The following is a 24632-nucleotide window of genomic DNA, read 5'->3' on the forward strand; positions in this document are numbered from 1 at the left end:
ATGTCTGGCAGAGCCCCATTCACCTTCACTATGAGGGGAATCATATTTGCACTAGCGCTCACCCTTGTAGGTAAGCCTACATATCCCTTCATCTCTCTTTCCCAAAATTTCCTTAAGTTCAGTGGCAACAGCTGGATCAAGACTGAATGTTACTCATGTGGTTTTCCATTTCTTTTTGCAGGTAGCCAGAAGTTTGACATTGGTAAGTAGATTTCCTTCTATAACCTTCTTTTGGTGACTTTGTGATTTCGGTTTATTAGAACATGCTTGCAAGTATTGTGAAAATGGCTATTATTCCCCACAGATCCTGGATTCGGTAGCAGAAAGAGCCACTTGTACAGCTATGAAGGCTGGGTGTTGAATGGGCTTCAAGAAAAAAGTTTAGCCAAAGCTGGCGTGCGCTTGAGCAGCAAACTAGAGATCAGTGGGCTGTCAGAGAACACTTACCTCCTCAAGGTACCATGTCTTCTTCCAAACGTACCATGTAACAGTGAACTATAAATCACAGTCATAACTGCATCCGGCTAATCTGTGGTTTAGGAAAACTGTAGGAAACACAACTGGAGACTTAGCGCTGTGGATGTCAGAGAATGATCTGCAAGCTACAGTTTCAGAAGTGATGACTGATTTGGCATCCAGTCACTTACCAGTGTTTGTTGTGGAAATTGTTTGTAGCAGGTGTTCCTCAAGACTTTGTGTCAGAAAAAGAGGTGCCAAAATCAGGGGTTCTGTTAGAAAATGGTTATTTCTAACTCAAGGCGCTCAAGCCTGCTCTGAGTTTAAGATTTGATTCTAGTCTCAACACACATTTCCAACTTCTTTGGGAAGCCAGGACTTGGGTATGTAAAATCATTGTCATGCAGGCAATTAATAGATGTAGACATAGAAAGTGATAAAAGCTAAGGATAAAAAGTGATAAGTGATGAAAGGAGGATTGAAAAATGAAAGGCATCAAAAAGGAGCATGTAATAATATTTAGTGTTTGGATAATGCTGTAAAAGTTCTGTACGTGTGAAATCATGCCTCTGCCAACATCAACAGAGACAGGACCTGACCCATCTGAAATAAATGTTTCAGAAAAATACTTTTGTCTGTTTAATTTAGATACAAATCAGAGCTTCCTTTTTGGGCACTGAGTTCAGTGACAGAGCTCTCGCTGGCTGTAGTTGAGCTGTAGATCTTCTTTCATTGATGAGGGCAAGATGTCAAAATTATGGGCTATGGATTGCATTTCACACTATAGTCTTCACCCTGAAATTCTTATATGGCATGCACCAGGCTGTGCTCTGAGACACCTAAACTGGCAGTAATTTTGCCAAAGTTATTGCAATTGCTTCTGATTTACATTGTGTCTCAATATGGGGGGGGGGAGGTTTGTAAATACATTGTTCATTATTAAAAAAAAAAAATTGGGTTGATTTAAGCAATTTACAAGTATGAATCTGTTGTGGTTTCAGCCCAGCTGGTAACAGAATCAAATATAGGAACTAGTACAGTTAAAAAAATTTGGCAGGAGAGGAGTTAAAATGAAACATTTTAAAACTTTTTTTTTTTTTGCCATTTAGAATGATATAAACTTTTAAAGTGCTAAATTTCACCTAAAGCAGAACATTTATTTTAAGGCTGAAAAAATTGGGAGAATTTTATTTGAAATTTTTAAATTACTTTTTGAATCAGCCTTTCTCCCTATAGAGTTAATGCAAGTAAAATGTTTAAAATGTCCCTGGAAGATAAAAGCGATACGTTAACTGCTTCTGTAAGATAAAATAACACTGCTGAGCCCACAGGGTTTGTACTGGTTTTACAATAGTGTAAGCAAGAGACAAAAGAATAAACTGCTGTATAAATTTCTAAGCCCACATTTGGAAGGAAAGAGTATATAACTAGTGATTATGTTAATTTCTTCCAATCTGTTTGCATATTTAGAACCAAAGTGATTTTATTCACATAAGTATCTTTTCTTAATTTCCTCCCAGATCCGGTCTCCACAATTCGAGGAATACAATGGCATCTGGCCCAGGGACTCATTTACTCGATCTTCCAAAATCACCCAAATGGTTTCTTCATGTTTTACCCGGCCCTTCAAGTTTGAATACAGTAGTGGACGGATTGGAAACATTTATGGCCCAGAAGACTGCCCCGATATGTGTGTTAACATAGTGAGAGGAATACTGAACATGATGCAGCTAACCATTAAAAAATCACAGAATGTGTATGAATTGCAAGAGGTTTGTTTTTTCTGTGCTAAAACTACTGTACCTAAAGGATGTGTTGTCTTTAGGTGCTCTTCCTTCAAGTTTCTGTTTATTTGCATCTACTTTCAAATGTTCATTATCCAAAAAAGATGATTTTCATTCATGCAGAAGAAAATGTGTGCGTGTACGTGTTGAAGGAATTATAAGGGCTGGATTCCTTTTAAGACATCTGTCTAAGACTTAACATGCAGTCTTTAAAGAAAAAAGAATTATTAGCTGTGAATGTATTTGTTATATGGCTTCCCTGATACAGCTACTTGATCCATTTTATTTGTTCATTGTTGATATTAATTAGTTGATTAGTTTTTAATTTTAAACTCCATCCCCTGACTAAGTACTGTTCATGTGTCTATTTTTTAGTTCGATAGGATTCATTGTGTGTAATGGTAACAGGTTTCAAAGCATAATTAAGACTGTTCAGTAGGTCCTTACCCTCATACTGCTCCTTCAGAATCTTCATTCAGTAAAACTTCTTCTGAGGCAGTGAAATCCTGATATAATTGGGAAATCTCATTATCTGTATTGACGTGCACAGGCTGGAATTGGAGGTGTTTGCCATACAAGGTATGTCATCCAGGAAGACAGGAAGAACAGCCGAGTCTCTGTTACCAAAACCGTAGACCAAAATAATTGCCAGGAAAAAGTGATGAAGAGTGTTGGAATGGCTTACATCTATCCTTGTCCTGTTGACATGATGGTACGTGAGATGGGAAAAGATCTTCCTAATTACAAGCATGGCCACTCTGTGCCCATTCACTCTTGGGGTCTCTCTGTCCTCCTCCAGAAAGGAAGGCTCATAAAAGGGACTGCGGCTTTCTCCTACAAACTGAAGCAGTCAGACGGCGGCACTCTCATCACCGAAGTGCTGTCACAGCAGGTATATCAGATCTCACCACTCAGTGAACCTACCGGTGTTGCTGTCATGGAAGCAAGGTAGGTGGGACATGGGCTTGCTTCCCAAAGTGAGAACAATTATAGATTCTGGCAGTCCCTTTCACTCCCAGTCAAAGTGAAGTGAGACTTGAGCTCCCCAGCAGTTGGGTAGAGCCGTGAGTACTCATAGTTGGGGTTTCCACACTCCTAAAAATTCTGTGAACCATTCTTTTTTTGTACCCTGGTGAACTTGGCACTACAATTACATGGAAGAAAAGGAGAAAAGCTCTTTTGCTTGCTTATACTGCAAGAATGCAACTTTATTACTCTGTCTGTCCTGAAAAAGGGCTAATGTATAGTGTCAGGAGGAAGATGGTGCACATAGAAATAAGATCATCGTTTACACTGACTCAGTAGCTCTCATTCAGGAGATGGTGGTTTAGCTCCTCTTCAGGAAAGATTTCATTGTAGATAACTCTAAAACTATTTTGTTCCAATTAGAAGGCTTTATCCATTAGCAAATAGTAAGATTTTACTATGATAAGAAAAGTGATTAAAGAGTAAAACTGATACCATCACAGTATCACTGAACCAACAAACAGCCAAGGCCGGTGGAGGAAGAGAGTTAATTCATTCCTCCTGTGACACTTGTCTCTTGACAGACAACAACTCACCTTGCTTGAAGTGAGAAGCGAACGGGGGAGCGCCCCAGACATTTCCATGCAGAGCTACGGAGGCCTTCGTTACCACTTCCCATCAGTACTGCCACAGATGCCACTGCAGCTAATCAAGATGAAAAACCCCGAGCAACGGGTACAGTATTTTTAGGTCTTCAAATTGCTTTCCTAATAAAAAAATTAATAAAAGAGCAATGATCATAAATTCCAAAGGATTTAATTATGTATGCCCTCTCTCTCGTGTTTTGTAACAGATAGTAGAAACACTGCAACACATAGTCCTGAATAACCAACAAGATTTCCATGATGATGTTCCGTACAGATTCTTGGAGCTTGTCCAGCTCTGCCGGATAGCAAGCGCTGATAGTCTTGAGTCCATCTGGAGACAATTTTCAGATAAACCCCGCTACAGGTATTTCATCATACCAACTTATAAGAAACTTTTTCATTTTTGGAGAATTGAGATTTTTTTTTTTAACCTGCTTGCAGGCGATGGCTGCTGAGTGCAGTTTCTGCGACAGGCACCACAGAAGCACTCAAATTCATTAAGACCAGAATTCGCAATGATGACCTTAGCTACATTCAGACTCTTCTAAGCATTTCTTTTGCTCTCCATTTATTGAAAGCTGATGAACACACTGTTTCAACAGCAGCAGTGAGTAAATCCACGTGAATCTCTCCTATCTGATAACAAAAGGAATGATAATTGATGACAACCTTTGATTATTAAGTACATTAGAGACTGGATTCTCCTCTCCTGTACACCAGTTTTGTGCAAATGTTGAATTATTTATTTCTTTTAGCATTACATATATGAGAGAAGAGTTCAGTCCTGTGTCTTCGTTTTGCTACATGGATATAAAAGCTCTTCTCTCCTAACAGCTTCTGAGAATAATTCTCACTTTAGCTTGCTGGGACCACATGTCATGCCTTCTACAGACAAAACTTCGTCCACTTCAGTCTCTTATTTCTGAAACAAATGGTGATTCATGTGTTATGTCATTTGAATAGCTCTTTTAATTGCAAACTATTCCTATGAACTGGAAAGTGCTGCAACAGAAAGTATTAATGTACACATCAATTATTGTAAATAATTAATGTACACATCAAATATTTTGACGCTATAATGAATCATTTATTCCAAACAGGATTTTTGCCATCTCTAGTCAATATTCTTCTTAAACAGGAAAAAAAGATATGATGTGAGAATGCATCATAAATAAAATTGAGTTGCACATTGTTCTAAGATGTTCTTTTTATAGATTGATGTTTACCTATAATCTTTGTATTTTCAGTGTTATGCTCAGTTGAGGAAAACCAAAATGGTGCTATGTAAACTTTTATATATTGAAACTAATTGGGAATTAAGCTCCTAAGTGAAGCTTGCAAATAAAATGTTTACAAGCTGATTTAATTTGTTTGGATGTGAACAATAATCATTCTGAAATTGCTCCCCTCAGATAAGCTCTGATGATTTTCCTGCTCTGAAAGCTATGTGAAACACTGTATTAAATACCAAATTAATTTTTTTTCCCCTTCCCCCCCCCCCCCCAGGATTTAGTGACCAGTTCTCGAATCCAGAAAAGTCCCATGCTTCAGCAAGTTGCCTGCTTGGGATACAGTTCTGTGATCAATAGATACTGTTCTCGGACCTCAGCTTGTCCTAAAGAAGCTCTTCAGGTGGGTGGCTTTTTGTTAGGTTGTTCTTAATAGCTCAGTAATGTTAATTACATTAGCTTAATTAATTTAAGATACAGTATAAAAATGGCAATTGGACTTGCAAATACACATTTCATAGCTCCTTCAGAACAAAGGCAATGAATCATTTTATTAACGTAGATATATCTGCTTCATCACTGAAAACACAATTTTCACATCGTAAGGTAAAATCCTGAGAGAAGCCATCACTGAGTGGTTTTACTAAAACCAGTTGCTTTATTGTGATAGGCTTTTCAGTGGGTAAGGGGAACACTGTGGACAATCTATACATTAGGAGGAGAAGACTGAACTGTGCTTCGTCTATAGCCCATCCACGACCTGGCAGATGAAGCGATCAGCAGGGGCCGTGAAGACAAAATGAAATTAGCTCTGAAGTGCATTGGCAACATGGGAGAACCAGCCAGCATCAAGCGCATCGTGAAGTTCCTTCCCGTATCTTCATCCAGTGCTTCTGATATCCCCATCCACATTCAGATTGATGCCATAATGGCCTTGAGAAAAATAGCTTGGAAGGACCCCAAAACAGTAAGTAGGATCTGTCAGGGATTTCTTTACTTAGTGAATTAGAGAATATATACTGTATGGGTAATGAGTTGAATGGTATCATGTGTGTGGATTCAGCATGTTTAAAAAAAAAGGATTATTTTTAAGAACAACACAATACAGTTTTATATTTCAGCTGATGTTTTCCGCTAAGCTGTAATAATTATTAGTCAGTAGGAAGCTTCCAGAAGGATACCAGCAGTATTTCTTTAGTCAACTGTCATAACCAATTAAGTCCTGTGCTAATTATATATAGTGGAAAATTAGCCACCTAAAAGTCAGACATATAATTTAAACTGCCTCGATAGTCAGGAGGAGAGAGAGAGTCACTTTCTATTGTCCTCCTAGACAAAATGTCGACATTGCTCTGCCTCTTCTAGACCTTTCCCTTAAGATTGGATGAGTCACCTCTGACCTCCTGCTGAGGTTGCTGGTATGGTAATCATAGACAAGAGTCCTGCCGTTCAGATGGTGTAGATATAGGAGCTATATGAGACATCATCCACTCAGACTGTCTTTGGAGAGCTGCTGAAGCTCTGCTTTTAGAAGTGGTCTAAAATAGTGAAACATGCTCACTGAGTTAGTGGAGTTACTCCAAAGAATGAATCTTATTATCTACAGTTGTTTCTTCCAATGTTATTCACTGGTCTTTGAACGTCGTTAATGCAAAAAGCTATGCTGATGTCTTTTTGATTGTGGTGGGTTGACCCAATACATTGATATATGGACATTTATTTCAGATTCAGTGCCAGCCCTTCTCCATGGGGCTGTTCCTCCATGGCTGCTTCATTTGTCTTAGTAAAATGATGTGGAACCATGCAGTAAAAAAAGATCAGGAAACCCTTCTGCAGGCATAATGACCCCCTCTTACATACTTCTTGCGGGTTACGTGTGGATCCGGTCTGTGGAAAAAGTCTCCATTACTGGTAATTCCAGACACTGTTTTTCCTCTGCAGGTGCAGGGATATCTCATCCAGATCCTTGCAGACCAGTCGCTTCCCCCCGAAGTGCGAATGATGGCTTGTGCTGTTATCTTTGAGACAAGGCCTGCCCTTCCTTTAATAACAACGATAGCTAATGTGGCAATGAAGGAGAGCAATTTGCAAGTGGCCAGTTTCGTGTATTCCCACATGAAGGCTTTGTCGAAGAGCAGATTGCCATACACGTACAACATGTAAGTAGAGACAGGAACAAAGTGGTCGATCGTCTGCAAGTAATAAGTTCTGTTACGTTCTTGTTAGTTAGCACTGCATGTGCTGACAGACTGAATTCAGTTTATATTCTGATGGGGTGCAGCTTACTTCTGGGTATTATTACCTTTCTCATTTTGTTTAGATCTTCAGCTTGCAATATCGCCCTTAAGCTGCTGGCCCCCAAATTGGACAGGCTGAGCTATCGGTATAGCAAGGTCATGCATTTTGGTGGTTACTTTGGTGAGTAAAAGCATTTCAGTGACCAGGAAACTTTCACTTCAGAAATCCATTCTTCAGAGACATTAAGTTCTTTGGAGAAATATGGCATTCTGCCTTTCAATAAGAAATTGAATTAAATGTTACAGTCACATATTTAAAAGTGCATGAGTAGCCATTTATTAATTTTGGCCTAAACAGTTAAAATTTATGTAATGCTATATCTTAGAGTTGGCAATGGAAAAAGCTGCAGAAATATGATCTTGAATGATAAGCAGAATGGTTAGAGAAAAGTTGTGTCTTTTGTTTTACTTCTGCCATAGATAACTACAAAGTTGGTGCTGCAGGAGATGTCTTTGTTATGAACAGCCCGGGAACGATGTTCCCATCAGCAATAATTTCCAAGCTGATGGCATATTCTGCAGGGTCAGTGGCTGATTTGGTGGAGGTAAATATTTACCTAAATCAATAATAAAGCAAATTAAAATTAAAATTGACCACAAAGTTTTGTCTCTTTAAGTACGTTTCAGACTGCTCCTTTGCACGCTGTTTTGGTAGGTTGGTGTCCGCGTGGAAGGCCTCACAGACATCATCATGAAACGCAATATCCCGTTTGCTGAATATCCCACATACAAAAAGATAAAGGAGATTGGAAAAGCTGTAGGTATTTTCAGTAATGCAACGTGTGGGTTATATGAAGGAATATTTAGTGGGGCTTCTTGTGCTAGTTAAGCCCTGTCTCAGAAGGTAAACTACCCGCCTAGCAGTCAGCTCGAGTATTTCTGTGAAAGAGAGACGTGCAGGGGACATCACTCCTGCGACGGTTGCGATAGCTTCTGCAAATTCTCGCTCTGGCCCTGCCTCCTCCCCACCTCAGGTATGGCTGCAGGAGGAGCGGGGAGGAGGGCATTGCAGCAGGCGTCTGTCTCATGCCTGGCAGGCTTCCTCCTCCCTCCCTTCATCTACCTCGCTTAGTTTACAAGTCTTGTCTTCAAGAGAAAAGCTGATTCGTTGCTGTGCTTTCAGACCGGGTTTTGGGGTACTAATGGCCCAGACCCTCTGTGTAAATGTTACTGCGTCAGAATACAGAGCACGGGGCAGGAGGCTATTCGTGGGCACCTCAATGACAGGGCATAAGTCTGAATTAGTGACACTGAGCTACTTACAAAGCAGCAAGGAAATGCAAGCAGCAATGGAAGACTGCAGCTTGGTCAGTGACGGGTTTGATCACCTTGCTGAATTACCATTTGTTAAGTGTTGCATTAAGGAACTTTGCTTGTTTCTTTATCTGTTCCCTAGCTGCTGGGATGGAAGGAGCTGCCAACAGAGACCCCTCTGATATCAGCCTACCTGAAAATATTTGGCCAAGAGCTGGCCTATGTCAACATCAATAAGGAAGTCCTGCATCAGGCTGTGAAGGTACCAGGGACCCCTCACTTTCTTTGCAAGATTTGACACCGTTGTACTTTTATATCTAAACCTCTCGGACCTCTGTTTTACTGCAGACTGTGCTAGAACCTGCTGACAGGAACACAGTGATGAAGAGAATCGTCAGCCAAATCCGCAACGGCATCGCAGGACAATGGACGCAGCCGGTGTGGCTGGGAGAGCTGCGATACATCGTTCCTACCTGCACGGGTCTGCCGCTGGAGTACGGGTCATACACGACCGCTCTGGCACGTGCGGCAGTCAACGGTGAGTTGGGATGTACGAGATCGGGTGGGCGAGCTCTGAGCAGGGGGTGAGAGGGACAGGCTAAGAGGGGCTGGAGAAGGAAGGGCAAAACCAGGAAGTTAGTTAGAAAAAGAACTTATTTTGGTAGTGGAGGGGAGGGAGTGAAGATGTTTGGAGAGAAGCTGGACACAGCTGATTTCTGCCTCATCTTTGAATGGATTGAAGACAGAGAAGTTGAGGTGAGAATCTGGGAAACCAGAGAGAGAAAGTCACACCATTCAAGGCCAGAAAAAACAAGAGCTGCATGGGGAGCTGACGCAGACATGGGCAGAAGGGGATGGCTCCCGAGAGATGCACAGACAAGCTGAGCAGGATTCAATGGTGATTTAAACAGAGAAGAAAACACAAGACAATCCGAAGATGACTACCAGTAACGTTAGAGAAGGCAGGTAGAGAAGAGCGCTTGTGAAAAGAGACAGAGAGCTCTGTTTCAAAAGAATAAATATGCAAGTACGAATACTTATCAAGAAGTCAATTCAGTGATCATACTGTTTGTTGTGCAGCACACTTTTAATTTAGGCAAAAGTGACCCTTCCTTCTGCTGACACCACATAAGGAATGAAGGGAGAAGTACATGTACTTGTGCTCTTTAAAGAAGTCTCGTGTGTGCCCACTCTTCACTGCTCTTGGTTTTTGGTTTGTTAGTTTGATTTAATAAGATCTTTGAACCTGTTCCTAGTTTTGTGGGTGTTTTAATTTTTTTTTTTTTTTTTTTAAAGTGACATCCTTGTAGCCAAGTTGGGGAGGTATGGATTGGGTGGATGGGCTACAAAGTGAGTGAAGGCTGTCTGGACTGCTGATCTCCAAGAGTAGTCAACAGATGAAAGTCTAATTGGTGGCTTGTTATGAGCAACATTCCTCCAGTGTTAGCACTTGTGCATTGTCTCTTTTAACAATCTGAACTTTGGAAAAGAAGGCACCTTCAGCAAACCTGTGTCAATGATGACATTGAATTGGTGGGAGCAGTCACTGCACTGGGGGGTCAGGCTGCCACCCCAGGGGACCCTGACAGCCTGGAGGGCATGGCCTGACAGAAGTGTGATGAAATTTGAGAAAGGCAAGGCAAAGTCCCTCACCTGGGATGGAGTAACCCATCCAATGTATAAGCTGTACATCACCCAGACAAAAAGCATCTTTGCAGAAAAGGGCCAGGGAGGCCTGGAGGATAAGCTGGTATAGTGAATCAGCAGTGTGCTCTTGTGGTGATGAAGGCCAACTGCATCCTTGGCTGCAACAGCAAGAGCAGAGCTAACATGAAAATAATTTCCCCCCTCTATTTAGCACACCTGAGGCTGCATCTGGAGTACAATGTCTAGTTTTGGGTCCGCAGTACAAGAAAGATGTTCACACTTTATGTGAGGAAAGATTGGAGAGCAGGGTTTGTTTAGCCTGGTTGCCCACCATTTACTCTGTCTTCTGGCTCCTCGCGTTTCTGAAATTTTAATGTTATACTAACTAACAAGCTTTCAATTTGGGTTAGCTCTTTATTTTCTTACTATATTTTTATTTCCATTTTCAATATATTGCATCAGAACCTTTGCCTACAGAACAAGCTTTCTGTATATTTTCAGTATTTTTCAGACTCGTAAAAAATCTCATGTACCCCAAAGTCTGTCTTGTTTTCCAGCCATATTTGTTGTATTAACAAAAATATTACCTCGTCCTGAAAACTGTGTCTTGCTTAAATTCAAATCCTTTCTTTCACTTTTACCGTGTTTAAATGTTGTTTTGTCATTTGCAGTTGATGGAAAGATGACCCCCCCTTTAACTGGAGATTTTAGACCTTCCCAGTTGCTTGAATCCACCATGCGGATTCGGTCTGACATAAACCCAGGGTATGGCAGGTTTCTAAGGCTTTACATATGATGGAGGTTTTTTATGAAAAGGCAGAACCACCTGTTAAAAAAGAGCACCTTTCTTACATCTGACCACTTCACTCTGTTTCAGTTTATACGTATATACAGTTGCAACAATGGGTGTCAACACAGAATACTTTCAACATGCTGTTGAAATTCAAGGCAAGGTCCTGACAAGAGCGCCAATGAAGTTTGATGCCAAGATAGACACGAAACTGAAAAATATTAAGATTGAAACAAATCCATGCCATGAGGAAACTGAGATAGTGGTTGGAAGGTACGGTAGCATTATTTCAGAATATTTCCTGTTGCTGAAACCTTATGAAGTTCACCATTCACTGACCTCCTACAGAGGTTTCTAGGTAGGCATAGTGACTTTTCAGTGTGTAGCAGAACCTTTGGGATAAAGAGCAGGGAAGAGAAACAGGGGAGTTAGAAGTCACAAGACACCTAAATTATTTAGGAGATTAATTTTTATTTTAATTTGTTTATTATATTGTGGTTTTAATTTTTATTTGTTTATTATTTTATTGTCTTTTAGGGGTTTTAATTTTTATTTTTAAATGAATGCCTTTCATGTTTTGGAAATTTGTTTAAATTTATCCAGACTTTGAAAACTTCCTGTGATATAAGGAACTGATGTTTGTCATGAACTCTTTAATAATGTTTATACGTATAGATGCATATACAAACCCTCTGTTCAAACATGTCTCTGTGCTGGCACATGATACTGACAGGGATGTATTATTTCATTTATTTCAAAGACAAGGAGTTGGAATAATTCACCATCTTTTGTGCATATCTCAACAGACATAAGGCTTTTGCCGTATCAAGAAATATAGGAGAACTAGGTGTTGAAAAGAGGACTTCAATTCTCCCAGGAGATGCTTCATCAGATATTGTGGAAGAACCTTTCAAACCGTCAGAGAGAGCTTCCAGTGAAGGTTCCACAATGGTAACCTATTCCTTTTTGCTTATACAGTAATATTTACCCTTTCCGTGATGCACATGTCTGCAGTTTTACTCTTGCCTATGATATGCTCCCAGTGGTATTCATGTACTCATCTCCAATGCAGCAAGGAGCTGACAGCATGCCAAGGAGGCATGCCTATAGCTCTCAAGAGGATCTTCGCTATGGCACAGGAAGAAAAACTCATAAACGAGACATTTGTGTCAAACTGCATCGTCTTGGTTGTCAGCTCTGCTTTTCCAGAAGATCACAAGATGCCAGTTTCCTAAAAAATACGTATTTGCACAGATTAATTGGAGAACATGAAGCTAAAATAGTCTTGATACCAGGTACAATACTGAGCAGAAGCCTTGTCATCTTAGGTTTGTCGGTGCTATTTGAAGCAGTATAACCTTCTAATACGTGCAACTGGTGTGTAGTTCAAACAGATGCTGATATTGACAAAATTCAGCTGGAGATTCAGGCAGGATCCAGAGCAGCTTCGAAAATAATTCGTGTGGTAAACTCAGAGTCTGAGGAAGAGGATGAGTCATCTCGATATGAGGACATTCAAGCTAAACTGAAGAAGATTCTAGGCATTGAAAATGTGTTCAAGGTAGGAGACTTTGAGCATGGGAGGGGGGAATATTCTCCCATAAATAAAGCCAAGAATTTGAAGTTCAGTGTGGAAAGCTGGCATGGAAAAGCAAGGATGGGGCTAGTTTGAAAGGTGCCAGTGCCAGGCCTGTCAGCCAGTGCCACATCTGGAGGGATTGACCCTACAGGGTGCATCCAGCTGAGACTGGTCCTCCATGCTGGGCTAGATTTCAGCTAGGCGGAGTGGATCTAAGGGAGTTCCGCAGCTTCTGCGGTGAGTGAGGCAGGGAAGTTGCTGTCCCTTGAAAGGCTTATATGAGCAGCTTGTCTGACACCCCGAGAAGTTTTACTTTGTAAATACAGAACCAGATATATCCCCTCTCTTGCACTTTGAACTGTTTTTGCAGGTTGCAAATAGAACGCGACACCAGAAGAAGCAACCTTCTAAGAAAGGAAATGCTATGCTAACAGAGCTTGGGACAGACCCCAAAGCAAAAAATCCCTCCAGCTCATCTTCTGCCTCCTCAACTGCCTCTTCTTCCTCATCATCTGCTGCTTCTCCTGACCGTAAAAAGGCCGTAGATGAAGATGAGAATGATCAAGTAAAGCAAGCAAGAAATAAAGATGCAAGAAGCAAGAGCAGCAGCCCTAGCAGTAGTGGCATCAGCAGCAAGAGCAGCAGCAGCAAGAGCAGCAGCAGCAGCAGCAAGAGCAGCAGCAGCAGCAAGAGCAGTAGCAGCAGCAGCAGCAGCAAGAGTAGCAGTAGCAGCAGCAAGAGCAGCAGCAGCAGCAAGAGCAGCAGCAGCAGCAGCAAGAGCAATAGCAGCAGCAGCAAGAGTAGCAGTAGCAAAGGTAGCAGTAGTAGTAGTAGTAGGAGCAGCAGCAGGTCATTGAGCCACCGTAGCCATGGGCATCACTCAAGTCATCTGAATGACAGCAGTAGCAGCAGCAGTAGCAGCAGCAGCAAGTCATTGAGTCACCATCGCCATGGGCATCATTCAGGACATCTGGAAGGTGGCAGCAGCAGCAGCAGCAGCAGCAGCAGCAGCTATTCCAAAATATGGGTAACTGTCACTAAATTTACTGATGCTGCTAATGTTCATGAATCACATTCCTGATGGCAGCTGGATTTGCATCATAAATCATGAAATTATGAGTTGACACAGTAAATTTTAGCAACATAAAATTGCAAAATTTATTCTGCAAACACACCTGCAATCATGGGCTCAGATGTCTACTTCAAAGCATCTCAAAAATTTCCACAAGTTTGTTGAAACTTTTGTTATAGGCAGGGAACCATTTTTTGCCAATTTACTACTTTCTGTCAATATATATTGCACGTTTCTGTCTTAATTTTGCAGTAGGAACAAAAAGACTTCAAATCTTGCATTATGTGCTTGTGACAAAGCATACAGAACTATGTATGAATGATAATTGGTAAAATTCTTACTTAATTCCCAGTGCTCAGATTTCAATGTAACTGCAGCATTTCTTTTCTTCTGAGACTTTTCATCTTCTTGTTTTTATCATTTTCAAAGGGAGATCATGAGATTTATCAGTATCGCTTTAGATCAGCGCATAGACAAGAGGTGAGTTTTTATTTCCTCAGTAAATTAAGTATGGAATCTGTCATGAGTCAAATGGAAACCTTAAAGGCAACTTGTTGTCTTTGTTAAGGGAAATTACAGTACTGATAACATTTAGAAGACCAAATCAACAGTGGTGGTTCTTCTGAGATGCATAAAGACTGAGAGCTATGTTCTCCTTTGTGTTGCGCTCATGATGCCATTTGCGGCTCTGCAAAGATGTAGTAGATGCAAAGCTCTACCGAAGCAGTGGGGATGCACACTTTGGAGGAGCAAAGATCCTACCATCAAGAGCTCATTTGACTGGCTTTGATCACTTGGTTTCTTGGGTTGGAATCACTGTTGATACACACCAGGATAGCAATGTTGACAAATGTGGGAGGATACCTTATTTGATGGTACTTCAGTTCAGCAGAAGATTCTTACTAGGGCATGAGCCAGCCAGGAGGAGTGTACTTGATATTAGTGTTCCTCAAAAAGTAAAAAGTTCAGTTGTGCATGTCCATTCAGTTGATCCTTTCCATTCAGTTGGTCCATTCAGTGTGTCCTCCAGTTGATCAGGCCCTTCCAGAAGTAAAATGAACCAGTTCTGGTCTTTTATATTGAATTAAGAGGCTGGTTCAGTTTGACTTGCTCTGGTCCATTGTTTTTTTCACACAGGGAATTCTCATCTAGACATGTTCCTTATTTGTCTCTTCTGAGCAGTCAGATATATTTGAGTAAACAACATTTTTCAGAGCTAGATCACATGTACTAAGCAGGACAAAGCATATTGCAAGTCAATGAGCTGCTCAGGGTTGGAATGCAAGTTTACCAACACCAAGTGCTGTGACAGAGAGTATTCTGCAGCACTGCCTAGTACAATTTCTTCAAGGATGCTTTTAAGTTACCCTCTTGAGCATAATGTGTTTTCTTTTTGCAGTTCCCAAAAAGGAGACCCTCAGCTGACCGACTTAGCAGCACCTACTCTTCTACCAGATCCAGTTGTGCCTCATCTCGAGCTGCTTCCCGGGTTAGTTGCATCATTTTTAGGGGTTTTTGACAGCTTGGAAGAATGGCAGAGTGGCTGTGACCTTGCAGTAATTGTACAGCTAGGGTAATGGGAAGAGAGAAATACCAACCTCTCAAGTCACAGGTATCAATCAAGAGTGAGACATGCACCATAGTTCCCCCACACACTTTCCTCTGCAGTGAGGTGAGGATCGTTCTTACTTGCACCGTGACCCTTTCTTCATGGGAATCCCATCCAACAGATGCCTGCAGAGACTGATCTTGTGACCTCTGCAACCAGGAGGGACGTTGAGGTGCTGCAGTGCCAGCGAGAGGGTGTTGGTGGTGGAGGCCAAGGCAAAGGGGAGCCTCAGCAGAAGGCATGCTCTAGAGGTGACATTTGGCACCTTGGCTCCTCACCACCACCCAGTCTGATGCGTGCAGGCTTGCTCTCTGGGGCAAGTGATGAAGTGAAGTCTAACGATGGAGTGAAGGAATTGCAGGTCGTAGCATGCTTAAGGCCCTGCTGTTGGGGGGGATGGTTCTTGGTGTTGAAGACAATGTCCTGGATTATATTTTGTGCTAGGGTGCTGTGCAGCCACAAAACCCACCTGCCCCACAGAACTCACAGCTGAAGTGTGAGGTGAAAGCCAGCAGACCAACCAGAGAGAAACAGGAGGACATTAGCTGGGAGATGTTATTGTTGTGAGAATGAGTGATGAATACAACTGACAGCTGATGTTGTTAGTCAAATTGAACCACTCTCTTTCATTCACAGGCAAATATATGGGTATTAACAATGAAGCCCAAATCATATAGTCATTACTGTATCCTAATGATGTGAATATTTCCACGGTATCAGCTGTAGCTCAGGAAATGGCACAAGTTTTTGGCTCATGTAAAATACATTGATAAAATCCATCTGTGCATGCAGAGGCACATGCACATGAAAGACACACGCATGAGAGTTTATAGGCATGTATATACGTGTGGTACATATGCTGGTATATATTTGCAGTTCAGTTGCTTACTTTTCATTTATCCATCTAGATCTTGCATCTAAAATGTTCCATGGTAACTCTTTTATAATTATATTCTCTGCATACTTTCTCCCCCTTCTTCTTAGCCTAAGTTTTTGGGAGATGTTAAAACACCAGTATTAGCTGTTTTTCTTCATGGCATTCGTAATGATAAGAAGATAGGAGGCCTCCAGCTCGTGGTATATGCTGATATTGACTCCATCAGGCCCCAGATGCAGGTATTTGTGTCAAACCTCACAGATTCAAGCAAGTGGAAGCTCTGTGCTGATGCTTCAGTCCTTAATGCTCACAAGGCAGCGGTAAGGCTCAAAAATAGTTATATACAGCTGTATGCATCACAGGAAAACCATGTTCCATGCATTTAAAAATGGACCATTTATCTCTCCATTATAGGCTTACCTGAAATGGGGCCGGAATTGCCAGGACTACAAGATTTCAACTGAGCTGGTAACTGGGCGGTTTGCTGCCCACCCTGCTGTACAAGTGAAACTGGAGTGGCCTAAAGTTCCTTCAAGTGTCAGATCCATAGCAGAATGGTGAGGTTTTAGTCTTTAGTGCCACTTGTTCATGATATGGGTCAGCTGGGAAAAATCAGCATCCACCCATGAGATTCTAGTGGTTAAAGTACCAGCTATTATTTTATTCTCTGATTTGTCCGAGTACTGCCTTCAGACATAAAAGCTGAGTGGGAGATCATAGCCATCCTATTGTAATGTACAGTAATTCTTTATACTGGATATAATTACTGAAAACTGAGGAACAGATCCTTCCTTTCACTGAACACTTGATCAGTAAAGCAGAGTGTGGTCATGGGGACCTAACCAATGATTCTGAAGACTCTGTATGCTACTTACACACAGACGTGAGACAACCTGATTGGGATGTGTGCTGCTTTTTCTCCTCTATTTCACCAGATCTTTCTGATTTGAATTTTTGAAGGTTTTACAAGTTTGTCCCTGGGGCTGCGTTTATGCTGGGGTTCTCTGAAAAAACAGACAAGAATCCTTCTCGACAAGCCAGGGTGATCGTGGCTCTAACTTCTCCAAGGACATGTGATGTTGTTATCAAGCTTCCTGATGTAATTATGAAATATTATTATCGGTCTCCTATTTTTTCCTAGTAGAAAGTGTGTTGCATTTTAATTACAGTGGGACAATTCTGAGAAAGAAAAATCAAGTAAGCATCAGTTTGGGTGCAAATGATGAAAGCAACTTTTGTTTATTTTCAACCTTCTTATATTACATCCAAGAATATTCATTGAGTGATTTTGTTCATGGAAAAAGAGAGTGCCATAGATACTCATAATGACATGTGTTTCCATCTGTAGTAGCTCCCTAAGTGTTCACCTAACTACCTTTGAAGGGGACTAATTCATTCTCTCCCAAATAATATCTGAATGGTGACCCACACCATGAGCAAAAACTGTAAGCAGATGCAAAAAGCTCATGGACAGTGAGTCAGATGAGTTGTGTTCACATAAAGTCTGTGTCAACCAAAGTAGAAGAAATTGAAGTCTAATTCCAAATAGGAGAAAAAGCTGATCTCAGCTGTTTGCTGTGAATACCTGGCACAAGTGTATTTTGAGTGTGCTTTTGAATTCCTTTTCAGATGATCTTCTATGAAAAAGCCATGAGGCTTCCCCTGTCACTCCCTGTAGGTCCGAGGATACCAGCTTCAGAGCTGCAGCCTCCCATCTGGAATGTCTTTGCTGAAGCCCCCTCTGCAGTGCTCGAGAATTTGAAAGGTCAGGGTCTAATCAGGCTCAGAAGCATGACATCCTCAGTCTCCCAAATTACTTGAGTACCTTCTGAATTTTTCTGGGATTATTTGTCTCCAGTTAATTAGGAAATGTGCTGTCATAATGACATGATGGTTCAACTGGGAGACAATATTGTGCATATAGTACAGAAATCACCAGCATTTCAGGGATCAAGATACCAATTATCTGAACTGATAACATTTAAACTTTCTGGCAATTATATTTTGTTAGATAGAGGAGTATATTTTCCATGCCTTTTTTTAGAATTTATGGGTGCTCAGTAGCCAAGAGCCATACAAAAATGTCACCTAGTGGAAAAAATTATAAAGCTAAAATAATATAGCACTAAAAATAAAATATGCCATTTAATGACTTTCTTTTATGGAAGAGCAAACACTTACTGGCATCTTATTTAACCAGCTCACTGCTCAGTTTCGCACAACAAGATCACAACCTTTAACGAAGTTCAGTTTAACTACACAATGCCAGCAAACTGCTACCACATCTTGGCTCAGGATTGCAGCTCTGACCTTAAGTTCCTGGTGATGATGAGGAAGGCTGAAGAAGCTATGAACCTGAAAGCAATCAACATCAAGCTTGGCAGTCAGTAAGTAACTCCTGCCAGATGCTGGGAGTGTGACAGACTACAATGACCACATTTAACATGAGAGGAGCTTAGATCTGAGCTTTACTGCAATGGTTAGCAGCCCGTGGGATTTCAGCATTTCCCTCATTTACTTTCCATGCATATTGAATGTGATGCTGATGATGGTATCCTGCATCTTAGGTGACAAGAATACCCTTGATGTAATTTCAGTAGCTGAAATGAGCTTATGCTGTGACCAGTGATATTTAGTGAGCAGGAAAATGCCTTTGTCGCTGTATGCATGTGAACCTGATACAAACAGGGTATGAACGCTCTTCTCCTTAACAGGGAAATTGATATGCGTCCTGTGAAAGGGCAGGTGAAACTGCTGGTAGATGGGGTTGAAAGCCCCACGACGAATGTTTCATACATATCTGCTGGTAAGTGATGCAGCATCAGTTGTTTCATTTTCACATATGTGTTAGGAGAAAGAAAGAAAAAAAAAAACTATCAAAGAGATTCCATCAGTTTGTATCCAATAAATATTTCTACCTTTGGTTGTAAGTTTCTATTTAAGAACATGTATTTTACTCACTTGCATAGGAACATTTAGAAAGACTGATTAGAGTGTGAAGCTCTTGAAGTGGCCAAACTAAGCAAGATATAACTGACATGAAGGTCCCTCCTTTTCATACATTACTGCAGCTCCTGCTGGAGTTCCAAATTTGAGAAGTGTTTCAGTTATACTGAAAAATCTTGCTTGATTAAAACTTTCTGAATTAATGTTTTTCTAAAATTCACCACACTTGTATACCAATGTTTTTCCTAATTTGAGTTGTAGGTATAAATTTGGCTAGCGTTCTGAAACCTGCTAGGAATAAATATGGAGAACTGGTAAAATAGCCTGCTTGCTTCTCTCAAAGCAGGAGCAGTTTTTTTCTGTGAAAGGTACAGGAGGACCTTGTTTCATTCTGTGCTCTGCAGTCAGGGGCTATGTACAAGGCAGGTATTTCCTGACTGTAGAGCTGTAGTATGTGAATCAGGCTAAATCTTGCTGAAACTGGGTTAGCACCTGTCAGTGCTGAGCTCTGTCCTATTTCTTACGTACCTGGCAAGTGATAATTGTGCTAGAAATGGCTTCAGTGACAGTGTTCTTTGTCTTTCCTTACCGCAATAGTGTACTCAGGGCCTTGTATATCTGCACAACTATACAGATACTACAGACAGCTCTGTAATCATTTCTAAAAATAAATATGAATATGTTAATAACCCAAAGAAAAATGAATAAATCTGTGATCATTAAAATTGTTTTCCAACTTTTTACAAACACCTCTTTTCTATGTATACACATTTCTACGTTGTTTTGCTGTATGTTCTTTTTCTTGAACAGAACAATTGAGGAATATCAAGGAAAAGAACATTTTAGAAACATTACAGTTGCTTTTTTCTTTCTTAAAGAAGCTAGGTCAGGTCTGTTTTGGTTTTGATTTTGCTTTGGTTTATTTTGTTTTCTTCTAGGTGCTCCTCTGTGGATCCACAGTGAAAAGCAAGGGCTTGTACTTGTTGCCCCAGCCTATGGCATTGATAAATTGTACTTTGATGGATACACATTCAGGGTATCATTCTTCCTCTTCATAAGCTTGAGTGTTGAGAAATTTCCATAGGATTCCCTTAAATTTGTATGTATGAGTGCAAGAGTATACATTGGCAAAGCCAAATGTGTGCAGGACCCAAAAAACCCCAAAGGGAAGATGACACTACAGGATTGCACAGTCCTGCTGTTTATTTCTGAGGGGGAGAAGTGAGAATCTTTCATCGACAAAAATACCTTATTCTTGCAGTACAGGTATGTGTTGGGAAATGGGCCCGTAAGCGTACACACACTGAGCCAGCAGTGCATTTGCAAGAAAAATGAGTTTTCAGCTCCTGTCCACTGTTCTTACAGCTGTATAATTCTTCAAATCAGCAAAAATGCAGCCATTCTTTTAATATGAATGAATGCTTTAAAGGCTGCACTAACGTGAAATGGGAATGTAAGAAATTATACAAACCATACTGTATCTATCACCTATACTATGAAAACATCCATCAGAAAAAAGCTTCAGCATATTAACAGTCTAGACTACTAATAACTTAACATACTAGACTGGCACAGAGGGTTTTAAAGGCTGTAACAGTTAAAGATACTGCAGCACAACAGGAGTTTGGCATCTGACTGTCAGACCTTTTTGAATTCTTACTAAAGAGATTTTAAACATTTGTGCATTAACTTATACTGGAAGGGACCTGCCTAGCAAAAATCTGCTCCATAGGTATTACTTTTTTAAACTTGAAATGGTTTTGACTTTTTTTCTCAAAGATTCAAGTTGCCTTATGGATGGCAGGGAAAATGTGTGGAATATGTGGAAAATATGACGCAGAATGTGAACAGGAATATCGGATGCCCAACGGATATCTAGCTAAAGATGCAGTGAGCTTTGGGCATTCTTGGATTTTGGAAGAAAAGCCTTGCACAGGAGGTATGCAAGCTCTAATAAATTTAACATAATATTACTGCAGTTTAGAAAATGTAGAATCTGTTTAGAAAATTTAAAATCTGTAAACATTTTGGAAATAAAAAGCATTTTAAAAGGATACATTATTAACTTACATATTAAGTATTAAAATTATTTGCCAGTTTAGAAAGAAATAAGAAATTACAAGTTAAACTAACAAGCCAAAATACACAAGTCAGATGAAATTAAATAACCAAGTTGAAACAAAATCTTTGTTTCAGTTTTGAAGTGTTTTAGAAGAAGATCAGAAAAAAATGTGAGAGGATACATTCACATGGAATGCTTTGATTTAAGCACAACAGTGTTTTCCAGACATCAGTTTCCAGCATTTGACCCATCAAAAAATCAGATGGGGATTAGTAATTATTACCACGGCTGACCACCTGGTTTTTGAACCAGTGCAACCTGTCAAGCAAAGCATTCAAGTGCATGAGCAGTTCCAGGGACTTAATTACATGGTTGAAGTTAAAAGCTGTATTTTAAGTGTTCCAGTAGATTAGGATCTTATGGTGTGCTGATGCTCTCAGCTGAGGTTATGATGCACTAGCATACCATAGTGCTGCGAGGAGAACAGGCACGTTGCCTTTGTAAAGGAGACTTGTCCTGGTGGGAAGGACTTCCTCGGTCCCTGGAGATGACTTCTACATGTTTAGCTGTGCATTAACTGTTATTCTTCTATGTCTTTGTCAAGAATACTGGGCATCAAACTTGCTTTAGAGGGATGCGGAGTCCACATGCATGTACACAATAATATTCCCACAGTTGGTAGTTACCACATATTGTGGTTCCATTTAACATATGGTGGAAATGGCTGGAATTTTAGAGAATAAATCTTATAGTCAGGAATAAATTGTGGTCCATTTAGCTTCTCACATACTTCTAACTGCTAGTCCTGGGAATCCAAAATGAGATCAATATTACTGGCTGGCAGCAATGACTTTTGGTCTCTCTCTACAGCAATTCTGTGTCTGAATGACAGTGGTAATAGTGTAATTCTTTAGTGATTATTTTTATTTGGTCAGAAATCCCCCCTTTATTTCCACTGCTGAGTATTCAACACTTTCGAATGTGGTTTTGCAGCTATTCAGTAAGCCAGTTTACTTTGAAAAATGTTTATTAGAAAGTACATCAGACTATGTTTCTACATGCTAACCTAGAAACAAACCAGTTGCATTTGAAATTAACTTTCAGTAGCTCTATATCCAATAAGCTGATTTGAAAAGCTTATCAGTCAGTGATGCTGCTTCACTTATGATGAAAATATAGTTTTCATAGAGGAAAGTTGTTTGCAAATTGGCAGTGTTGGCAGATGGGTCCTTCTGGGGAGATCTTAAGCTTTTGAATGTAAGCACATAAACTATCACCAATTATTATGTTACAGCCTGCAAACTGCGACGCTCATTTGTGAAGCTTGAGAAGACAGTTCAGCTTGTGGGTGTAGAGTCCAAGTGCTATTCTACAGAGCCCGTGCTGCGCTGTATGAAAGGATGCTCTGCCACCAAGACTACTCCAGTCACTGTTGGTTTCCACTGTCTCCCAGCTGGTAAGTCAACAGAAATCCTACTGAATAGGAGCTGCACAAAAGTCTAAATAAATGGTGCCTTGACTCAGTTACCCACTTGAAACATATGAATAATCTGACATCCACAGGTAGGGATGGACTTACTGTGGTATTGACCAAAGATGTCTCCCTGTTTTCATTAATATGTAAAACTTCCTTTAGTGAGAGAGATGGTTTTCTGTCGTAATTTTACTATGGTTTTCATTATACTGGAATTTAAAAACTAAACTGAGCTTCCCTTCATGGTGCTTTGAGCTAACAAGGTAAGGGCAGGGTAACAGCAGAGTCAACGTTGTGATTCAACTGAAAAACTGTGTATTGCAGCCTGTGAGGACTCAGCCACATCTGATCATGTGCAGCGGAGATCCTTGCCTTGTATTTTTTATATATAGCTGGCTTTGGGCATGATCCAATTTCACCAAGCTGATTTAGGCAATAGAAGGGCAGGTGTGGATGAGATTCCTGCACACAGGTGCAGCGATATAGGAGGATATATTTTTTATAGGTATATTGTAGATAATAAGAGATCATATAAGGTAGATATAGATTATATAGATGATAGGTTCATGTCTGTTTTCCAAGTTTGTTTTTCCTTTAAGACCATAATATCCTTTCCTAAATGTGTTATTAATAAAATTCTACATGGAAGTAGGTAGAAATGGCTTATTAATTGAGTTTCCTGGAACATCTCTGCGTGACTTAGACAAATATAAATATGTAAGCCAGTGAGGAGAAGCCAAGCCTGCTGTAATTAATGACTGGTGCATGGTAAGTGCTGTACCTTGCAGAACTGCTTCAGAAGTATACTGTTTACTTTTCATTTCTTGTTCCCCATCAGATTCAGCTACCAGCCTGACGGACAAACAGACTAAGTTCGACCAGAAGTCAGAGGATATACAGGACACTGTTGATGCACACATAGCATGTTCTTGTGAGAACGAAGACTGCAGTGCATGAAGCTGTACATTGCAGCACAGGAGAAAACAGAAACACTTTAATATTTTTATGTTGTGGTGTAAGAAAACTCATCTTAAGGAATAAGAGAGATACTAAATGAAGTGTTTAAGGACATGTGAATCTTCCCAAGTAATTTAAAGTATTAAACTTTATTATTGTAGAAACTGGTATGATTGCCCTTAAATATCTAATTTTGTAATAAATCCATGCATGGAAAAAATTATGAAGGCTTCCTAATTTCACTGGTTATGGAAAGAAGAGGTCTCTGTTACTTCTCCTCACCCCCCATTTCGTAGACTTCTTGAGTATGTGACCATCTTCTGTCCGCCAGACATGTGTCCGTGTCAGGCCCCATCGGGGATATGGGTTGGGTAGCTGTGGTACCAGGCTCCTGCTTGTTTCCCTTGGTGCTTTCTTCCCTGGTGCTGGGGTCGTGTGCACCCGGAGCAGGAACCGCTCACCTCCGTGTGATGCAGCACCCTCCGCAGCAGCAACGCAGCCGTGGTGCTCTGCAGTAACTATGTGACATGCCAGTGCTGCCATAGGGAACAGCAAGATCAGGGAATAAGCCTGAATCTCATGCCACTGGACAAGGCTGCTCTGAGGGAGTCAAGAACATGTTATGTTCCTGATGCACCACATGCAGAAGCTAGTGCAAATCGGGGTCTTTGAACAGGACTTGGTGGAGTTAACCAAGTATACTGCCTGCCAAAGGGTCCGAAGCGGAGCCAGACCTTTGCACTGTGGGTGAGATGCCCCAGCCTCTGTGCCCAGCGTGAGCCCTTGCTGTGGCCACCATCAGGAGGTGGGCTCTGCCTCCTGCCAAGTGCTGCGGGTCTGCGTGGGCACGGTGAGAGATGTGCTCGTCTGCTGTGAGCTCTGGAGCCCAAAGGATTCCAGCGGATCCGGAAGATGTTTTCTGCTTACCCCAAAGGCCGTGCTTGCAGGCTGAGTATGCATGCTGGGTGAATTTTTTTCTCAGCGAA

At 40.8% G+C, this 24632-nt stretch overlaps 1 protein-coding gene across 2 annotated transcripts; it reads left to right on the plus strand.

Moving 5' to 3' along the window:
* On the plus strand, positions 1-23825 carry LOC128148018 (vitellogenin-2-like). 2 transcript variants are annotated; one of them, XM_052801395.1, is made up of 36 exons: positions 31-70; positions 182-202; positions 305-456; positions 1977-2228; positions 2791-2952; positions 3040-3188; positions 3791-3941; positions 4060-4217; positions 4295-4460; positions 5360-5485; positions 5831-6049; positions 7024-7241; positions 7403-7500; positions 7800-7924; positions 8035-8136; positions 8776-8895; positions 8982-9171; positions 10952-11045; positions 11158-11343; positions 11877-12021; positions 12143-12365; positions 12456-12631; positions 13020-13498; positions 13550-13676; positions 14151-14201; positions 15121-15210; positions 16315-16527; positions 16622-16764; positions 17168-17306; positions 17837-17972; positions 18408-18594; positions 18922-19013; positions 20092-20189; positions 20933-21092; positions 22510-22671; positions 23528-23825. In XM_052801395.1, the coding sequence occupies exons 1-36, from the start codon at positions 31-33 to the stop codon at positions 23644-23646; spliced, it is 5469 nt and encodes a 1822-aa protein (XP_052657355.1). In that variant the 3' UTR covers positions 23647-23825. The 2 variants fall into 2 exon arrangements, with proteins under 2 accessions (XP_052657354.1, XP_052657355.1); XM_052801394.1 differs by having other exon boundaries at positions 1-70; positions 13020-13676.
* Positions 23826-24632: the final 807 nt, after the last annotated feature.

The sequence above is a fragment of the Harpia harpyja genome, chromosome 11 (genome assembly GCF_026419915.1).
Source record: "Harpia harpyja isolate bHarHar1 chromosome 11, bHarHar1 primary haplotype, whole genome shotgun sequence".
NCBI lineage: Eukaryota > Metazoa > Chordata > Aves > Accipitriformes > Accipitridae > Harpia > Harpia harpyja.